The following is a 9,082-nucleotide window of genomic DNA, read 5'->3' on the forward strand; positions in this document are numbered from 1 at the left end:
CTCCATATTTCAACCAAATTTCCTTGCAGGATTGCATCAATACTTCTCTTGTCTGTACACGAGTAGGGGCGAGAAAAAAAAATTACTTTATTTTTCCATTAGGGAGACACTTAACTCAGATAACAAGAAATCACAGAAACAGCTGGAGAAATTACGGATTTGTTCTGTTACAGTTTGATGTTAGATTAGATATTATGATGCCAACGTAACAATATATTTTTTATCATTCAACAGTTGTGTTTCTCTAAATAAAGATTTTAAAGCACAAAGGGATGACTCTGAGAAAAAGAAATGTAATTATTAATTATCTAGAGTTTGTGGACCAAATTCAGTTTGTTTCATGAGTTTCACAACTGTGATTGCAGTGAAGAAACCAATTTAGCCACAATAAAGAAAAATCCACACAACTATCCTTTTACTGAACTTACAGAAACTCAGCAGGGCTCCAAAACACCCATGTATAAAATGCATGTTTTAGATATTTATTTATTTCAATTTAACCCTGTTTCTGCCCGTATCGACACCGACTGAAGTGGATTCAACTGTTAAAATCCATAAAAGATAGCTTTAATGTGCATCTATCGGATCAGTCCAGTCCATACAGACAGACCAAACAACACACAATGCCAAGTACAAACCAACTAATTTATTCTCCTAGAATTATTTTTGGACAATAGTTGTCACATGGGGGCAGTATGAGTACCAGGCTGTAAATTGCACAGATTCTGCAAAGCAGCATTCACACCTCCATTCTAAGTGGAAGCACTAATGTATCCCCCATATAGCTGACTGTAAATATGGCATCATAAGCAACTTATATGAGCACTGAGTCCATTATGCATTATTCATGACGGTTAGGTCACAGACAACTGCTTTAACAGCATTAATATTCATCATGTTCTATTGTGCAATACAAATGTTTCAAAATGCATCTGACTACTTAACACTTCCACTGTGGCAGATTAGGTCTAACTGTCTTCTTCAAAAGCACTTTGTCGTTAAAGGAGAGGAGAGCACTTGTCTTTCGCTTTGCCCTGCTCTGATTTTCCCAGCATGACCTGTGGATCAAACTATGCATTAGACTACTACCATCTGTAGGATTTTACCTGACACTAAAACGTGTTCTTTCTATCAGCTCTGACCATTAGTTTCAAAGTAAGCACTTATTTGAGCCGCTTCTTTGATTAAAATTCATAACTTAACGAATAAAACAGTATATAAAACAAAATGGGCAACATAGTGTCCCCATATTGGCTTTTCTGGAGTGTACAGCGAATGATATGCGTAGTATAACTGCAACAACTCTGCAGAGGCAAAGCAGGTGTGGGCTGAAAGCAGAAACAGCACAGCAAAAAATATTAATGGTTTACTTAAATGGGCTGTGTTTCAGTCGAAATGTCTAATTGATGTGCATACTAAGCTAGCCACCTGGATCCATTTCCCCTCCAGAATTAAGCCTCTTTTAAATTCTCCTTATTGCTGACCTTCTTCCTCCTAAACCAGCTGAGTAAATAGCTCAGCCACTAAAGCTTAGGTGGTTCTGCTTTTGGAGATGATGCTACATATATGATTGCTTACACCTAACAGATTATTAATACCCAGGACCGGATTAACCCTCTAAAATGATCTGGTGTGTGTCTGGTTGTCTGCTTTGCACAGTTGGTAATCCAGCCTTGTTAATATCCATGATTTATTTCATTTTTTTTTTTCAGTTTCTTACATTAACAATCAATACATATTTGTGGATTGTACAATTAATATTACTGTGACTACTGAAGCAGGTTTCTTACATCTTGGAGAGTATGGGTCATCATGGCTTGTGTGTTTTCAGCAAAGCTGTTCAATTGGATTTCCTTCTAATCCATCTCCTTGGGTTGATTACTGCACCAACAACTTAATTAGTAACCTTTTCCACTTCATTTAAAGAATAAATGGCCTTTACCTTGTTTTAAAATAGGGCGACAACTAGGCTGCTTTATTTCCAAACTACAATGACATTTTAGTGAAATTTCTGTACAGATATGCAAATTAAATGCAGTTACACATGCTAATCTGTTACTCATGCCTGCCAGCTAGTGGCTGGTGAGGTGGTACAAGTGGCCTTTGAGGCAGACACCATACACACAGCGCACCCCAGCAGCAGCAGCAGCAGGGTGGAGGGGAGCAGCCGCTGTGGTCACATTAAAAACTGCATCGCTTTTCGTGACAACTGTAGATCAGTGAGCCATCAGCTCCCCCCTCGCTCTTGTTTCAGGGATTTGTAGTCTTTAGTGTAAAAAAAACGCCGCGGCGTGGTAGAGGCCTTTGTGAGGGTAAAACTACAGTTCCCTCAGAGCTACTCGGAGGTGTTAGTTGTCAATATGGCTGTTGTCAGACAGACAAAGCAGAGAGGCAAATAATTCGCCTCTTATTAGAAATCCTTGGAAAGGGGTCGGACAGGGCACTGTAATCAAATTGCTGTATTGTTCGGCTGCAGTAAAAGCCACAGCGGGTCTTTGCTCAAGTTATAAAGTTAAATGGTTAAGTGGACGATTTGTACCGAGGTAAGTCCTGTACTTAGCTATGTACAACACTGAAAGTGATGTTATTAATATCAAACGTTCGCTAGCCCGCGACAGCGGCTAACGTCAGCTAGTATCAGCGTTGGCATGGCTAGCACGTTATGCTAATCATTCCACAACCCCAGTGCTACCAAAATAGCCTATGTTAAGTTGCTACCCGTCCTCTATGAAGCCTATGGATTGTCAGTATAAATTGAGCTGCAGTTGTACTGGAAACGATTGAACTCATTCTGGGTTAGAGCATTGCAAGCTGGCTAATTTAACATCACATTGGGCATTGTCCGTCTGCCACAGAATAATTTGCTAACATTAGCTTTTGGGCAAAGGGCGTGAAAGCTGGCATCACTAGTGGTTTGCCTGCATCGCTGAAACGAGCGACAGATTTGTGCTCTCACTGCAGGCCCCGTAGTCAGCAAAACAAAAACACATGGAGGAAAAAGAGATGCCACGAACTATGGCTAATTTTAGGACACGGGCAATTTAGAAAACTGCACCGCCAAATAAACTAGTTTGGTTTACACTGGGAATATCTGATGCATGCAACCTGTATTTAGGTAAGACAGCTTCTGTTTTTGCTTGCATGATGAAAAACACTGTTATCTCTGTGAATCTGATTTTTTTAAATTTATTTATTTTTATTCTTCTGTGAGCTTTAAAGAGTTCTTGAGCTTTTTTGGACTGTTATCTAGTGATGACCAAATCCGTTAGATATATGGTCAAAATGAAGTTTGCTCAACCATCTATCAAAGACAGGACCACCTCAGTTTATCTTGTCTTAAAATTAGATATAGATAGTATATCAGTCAAACTTTTTTTTTCTCTGTCTCCCTCTGGGTTACACACCTGTCCAGTCGGTGTTATGTGACCTACAGTAAACCAGTGTAGGGCATTGATTTCTATTAGGTTGAATCTCTGCACCCCTGCAGGGGTTAACCTCTGCTCAGTGTGTTTTAACCAGTTAAACCAACTTGAGCCAAAGTTAACTCTGTAAATACTTGACCAGGATGGATAATGATTTCAGTTTTGTTTGCACAAATGATGCACAGTGAGTCTCTGTAAAAGAGCGCAAAGTCTCTCAGACTATTGAGGTAGTAGTTAGTGTATCCACTTGCATGCACAGCGGTATTCTAGCTAAAGTACCCAGTTTGACAGCTGTTTGATAATGATTTACAGCTTTAGTAGCCTTCCTTATGAATTCTTATGATAACTCAAGAGACTAGTTAATGTTCACCAGTGCTACTAAGCTACCCTGTGGTATAGAAGTAATATATTTCAGTGCCCACCCGAAGTGACTTTCACCTGTATGTGTCTGAAATGTTGGCAATTGTTGTTCACCTTTTTAAAGCTTGGTGTTACAGACCTCCAAAGGCTTATATTAACCACGGTCATATTCGTTTTGTCCACGATAACTTCAAAACACTACATACACTTTCAAGTCATTTCGGGGAGGTTTTCTGTCCTCTGCAAAGCTTAGACTAACACAGATGTAGAAAAATGTCAGTGACCCCTTTTAAACCATTTATCATATCAGCATAGGTCGGTCTGGCACAGAAGATGGAAAATCTGCCGCAGTCTGATTCCAGTTGCATTGATTTTGAGCACAGCAAATTGCTTATGAAAAACATACAGCGTGGGTGGTGAGCAGAGCCGGGGATATATTGTAGCTCTTAAAGAATGGCAGTCAGAATGTTAAGATAGCATCAGCTGTCAAGGTGACTCTGGCACTCTGCGTGTGTTGCCTGCTGGTTCCCAAAAATAGCTGATTTTTATGCCCTGCCCCTCCCTCCGTTTTCTTTCACACTTCTGTCTCTCGCTCTAGTCTTCCTTTTCTTATTTGCTGCCTCTTTAGTCTCTTCTTGCCTTTTTTTTTTCTCCTTTCCCACTGCTCTCTTTCTACTTTACCCCTCTAATTCTCCTCCACTACCTTTCTCTGCCTCACTCCTCCTTTCCCAAAATCTGCAACTGCGTTCCTTTTCACTCTTTCCTACTTAATCCTCTCATTTCCTCTTTGCCTCCACCATATCTTCATCTGTCTCATTTCCGCCTGACTTTCCTCCTTGCTCCTCCTTTTCTCCATCTCTTTTCTCTTCCCATTTCCCTCCTAGATCTTGAACATCCACTTACTTGCCTTTCCTTAACTTCCCCTGCATTTCCTGTTTCCTTTCCCCTCCTCTTCTTTCTCCTCTGTCTCACAACCTGTCTGTCTTGTCTCTCATCCAGCAGCAGGATGTCTGAGTTCAGTGAGGAGCCTCGCTTCACTATTGAGCAGATAGATCTGCTGCAGCGGCTGCGTCGCTCCGGCATGACCAAGCAGGAGATCCTGCACGCGCTTGAAACACTGGACCGGCTGGACCGGGAGCATGGCGACAAGTTCGGCCGCCGCACTTCTTCCTCCTCCTCCTCCTCCTCCTCCTACGGAGTAGGCGGGGCAAACAACAACTCTGCCTCTAATACTACTACATCATTCAACAATAACAACACTGCCTCGGCAACCACCACCTCTTCCGTGTCATGCAACGGCAACAGCGGCGAGGGCAGCACCGGCGATCACTCTGCGACTGCTGCGTCTTCCACGACCTCTAAAATATCCACCGCCACGCAGACGCAGTTCGGCAACGGAGGGGGACTCTCGCCGTCTCCTAGTAACAGCTACGACACCTCCCCACCTCCTGGGCCGCCGCCGCCTTCTGCCATCTTGCCCTCACCGGTCTCACTGGTGGCTCTGTCACAGAACGGCCGGGATAGCCTAGCTGCCACACCCAACGGGAAGCTGTCTCCTCCAAGATACCCAGTGAACAGTGCAGCTGCAGCACGAGCATTTGGGTTTGAAGCTACAGAAGAGGACCTGGACATTGACGATAAGGTGGAGGAGCTGATGAGGTCAGTAGTAACGGGGGTGAAGTGAGCTCTAAAACTTTAAAACTCTAAAACTTTGTTTGGGAAACTTTTCACTTATAGCCATTTGCCCAACTTTAGTTTGGTGCTTGTAGAACTGGACAGTATATTAACAGTGAGTAGGTTATGGTGATATGAGACTGGATCACCTGAGATCGTGGATCTTGTTATAAAGACATAGCTAAAATGTGTTGTCTTTTACTGGTTTAAAAGGCTTCATGCATTCACTTCATTCACGTGTGAAGTTAACTGTTAACACTTGCTGTGTGAAATGAACTGTGAATGAATGAAAGAACAAATTTCCATCATACCGACAGTACTAGTGATCCTTTCGCAAAATGTTGTTGTGTATAAAGCACACAAGAAAGCACTAAAGTTGCTTCAAAAAGCAACTTTGAAGGCATTATCCATCTTTTCTGACGGGTGCATTTTCATTTGGAATGGCTTGTGTTACAGTGGCCACTTGGTTGGAGTCGGGGGTTTGTCTTTATTGGCAGTAATGCCTGTGACGATGAGGCAAGAAAGCACTGTTTATGTCCCTTTGGACCTGAATCCATCAACAACACTACTAAATACCCATATACAGTGGTTTTCAGCTGAAAAAAACTGGTTTGGGGGTTTAGTTACTCTTTAATTTAGTATTTCACCAGCAGATGGAGTTTGCCCACTTGTCATGGAATTGTTGATTTTAAAAAGAAATTTCTCACCACAGTGTATTTAGTAGCTGTGCTGGAGGTTTTGATTAAAAAAAAAAAGTGTGTACTTTTGTGCTGTGTTTTTACAAGAAAAAACGTTAATTATTAACACAGTAGCTAGTTTATGGTTAGTTAACCTACTAAGGTAGTGTAAATTGATTTGTCTGTGGCTACAGATTATGTTTACCAGGATTTGACTGTTTGAAAATGGTTTTGCCATCTAAGTCTAACTTCCTTTTTTATTACATTTTACATAAAGTTTCAGTTGTGCTGAAAAGCTTTTTATCCAATCTGTAATTATGCTAGGTGATATAATGAAATGAACTGATCACTGGTGTATTCCATGCCATCATTATTTCTTTGGTTGCACTGATGCCACTAACGCAAATGCTGCTGGAAATTGGGAGAGACTTATTATCCCTTCTGTGAGAGAGGTGACCTTTTTTAAGGTTCTACTTGCCTTGAGTTGCTGCAGTGGTTAAACTGTAGATAATAAACCTGGCTTGCTCCTAACTTGGTTGGGATGTCCTACATTATCTGGCAGTGTTCAGTGTTCATTTATGATTATCCTTGTGGCAGTTCCAGAAAAGAGAAGGTTTGCACAGGCAATGTCTTTGCTAGATGATAACAGCCGTTTGCAGGTGACCAATCACATTTCTTGGGGGCTCCATACAGGTCATGTAGCCCTGATGTGCAGTTACATTTTTGAGGAGGTGATTCTACAGCGAGGCCCTCTAGATAACTACCGAGCTGGCCCTTTCCACGTGCAGTAGGCACCACAACGCCTTGACACTAGGGGTACAACTTGTACAACTGTTATCGATTAATCTGCCCATAACAATTAAAATGGCCATCACAATTGACAGCTTCACATGTCTTTCGTCAAACAAAGAAGCCAAAACCCAAAGCTATTCAAATTACTATCACATAAGGAAAAGAAAAGCAGCAAATCTGGCATTTGTGCTTAAGAAATTGCTTGGTGACTTTGTGCAGCTGGCGATTAATTTTCTGTTGATTGACTAATCGATGAATCCACTAATAATTTTAGCTCTACTTGACGGAGAAGCAGAATAAACCATTAGTGAATAGCACTTGTTGTTATTTTTTTTTTAATTGTGCAGACAATAAGCAAGATAAATGACAACTAAAGAGGCACCGTTTAACACATAGAGAAGAAACAGAAAAGGTGAAGGTGACATAGTGCTGGCTTGGCTTCCATTTTTTCAGTGCAGCAGGACCACATGACGGTTATGATTACTACATTTGTCTTGTATAGCATGTACCACATAAAGATGTACATCCTGTGATGGAGTATCAAAATAACAGGCGGTCATAACGGCGTTCTTGTTGAGATCATGCCTACAGTCAACAACGACTTTATTGCATAAAAAGGGAAGTATTCTGTGGCAGACGTTTGGAAAGCCTTCAGGGTTCAAGATGACGAGCCTTTACAATCGTGCACCTCTTGAAACATGGATACATGAAATCACATACAGTAGCATCAAATAACATTAGGGTTTGAAATCACGTGCTCAATAGTTACTTAGGCTCATTACTGTGAGAGTTTCAGTGTTCATAATCTATCACAGTCCACATGTTAGACACCTCTTCTTCGAAGCCCTTTACACACTAGCCCTCTCCTCCAGCCTTCCAGCTGCCCTGTATGAACAGTCAGAATAAGAATAGATGTTTGGAGCTCAGGCTCTATGCTCACCACTCCCGTTGCTCATTCACACTGCCTCTGCATTAAATTACATGTCCTGTTTAGACAGCCCAAGAAGTTAAGAAGGGTTCAAAAGCCCTCGTCCTCTCATCCTGTGGGACTCTCCAGCGTCTCGCTCGGCGGGGCTGCGGGAGCGTGACATGTGGTTTCAGCTTGTCAACAATCCCACGGTGCCCTTCTGATTTTTCTCTTTTTAAGTGCACATTTCCGTCTCTGCAGGGGTTCGGCCTTTGAGTTGGCATCCAACACCCCCGCCCCTACTTTCCACTCTTCCTCAGTCTTGTACAGCAGCTTGTGCTACATTGATTCACTGGTGTCGATACAAGCAGCGTTTTTGAGCTCTAATTTTAGCTGCGCCGCAAGAGGCTGGTGTGGAGGATATTGATGCTGGATGTCAAGAGTCGTGACGCATTTTCATTTCAGAAATATGCTAACGGAGCACTCAGGACTTTGATGCGTTCTCCATTGTGTCTGGGATACTGACTGGTTCAAAGGATGCTGTGATTGTATGGTTTGAGCACTGGTGCTGTTAAAATTCGGTGGGGGTAGGCACCCACTGGAAATGCCTTACAGTAAAAAAAATAAATAAAGAAAGAAAAAAGTATGCACTATTAGTATGGATAAATGCACCAACCAGTTTACACATTTGACAGGTGTTCACAATCTGTACTAGGATGAGGAATTTAAAACACTCCATAAGCTTGTCGGTGTGTATGTATGTGTATGTTATCGTGTATGTAGAGGGGAGGGGAATGGGCGCGAAGCCAGAAAGCAGGGTGGGAACACTGTGTGACGGCACATGTTCACTCACCACCCTCCATTCCTGCAAGTCTGTGCATGTTTTATTTTTTCCCCGCTGAGGGCTGAGATAGTTGAAACATGTCCGCCAAATACATTTAGAAAATATAGATTACTTGATTGCGGCTCAATTCATTTAAATTTATACAGTCCTTGCGTTTGTGCTCCTCTGAAATGCAATGTTGATTATGTGGGAGCCATTAAAAGAAAATCACAATATATCGATAATGTTGTCAAAATGCACCTCAGATTAAAATGGAGCCTTGGGTTTGTAGTTTTCCCATGAGTAGGTACAATACAAAAACAGATTTGATTATCTGACATGTGAAGCAGTTATTGCACAATACACCAAACGAATGGTCTGAGTCTGATGTAAAGGGGAACAGCATAAACAATGCTGGGTAAAAAAC

At 41.8% G+C, this 9,082-nt stretch overlaps 1 protein-coding gene across 5 annotated transcripts in view; it reads left to right on the plus strand.

Annotated features, from left to right (window-relative positions):
- Nucleotides 1–2,109: 2,109 nt before the first annotated feature.
- Nucleotides 2,110–9,082, plus strand: part of hmbox1b (homeobox containing 1 b) — a 25,302-nt gene continuing 18,329 nt past the window's right edge. For 2 of the 5 annotated variants that reach the window (XM_044170363.1, XM_044170365.1), the window contains exons 1-2: nucleotides 2,110–2,543; nucleotides 4,782–5,441. In XM_044170363.1, coding sequence (XP_044026298.1) covers nucleotides 4,789–5,441 — 653 coding nt within the window. In that variant the 5' untranslated portion in view covers nucleotides 2,110–2,543; nucleotides 4,782–4,788. Of the gene's footprint in view, nucleotides 2,544–2,581; nucleotides 3,116–4,781; nucleotides 5,442–9,082 lie in introns of those variants that run through there. The other 3 variants (XM_044170361.1, XM_044170362.1, XM_044170364.1) reach the window with 2 other exon arrangements.

This window comes from Siniperca chuatsi, linkage group LG16 (assembly GCF_020085105.1).
Source record: "Siniperca chuatsi isolate FFG_IHB_CAS linkage group LG16, ASM2008510v1, whole genome shotgun sequence".
NCBI lineage: Eukaryota > Metazoa > Chordata > Actinopteri > Centrarchiformes > Sinipercidae > Siniperca > Siniperca chuatsi.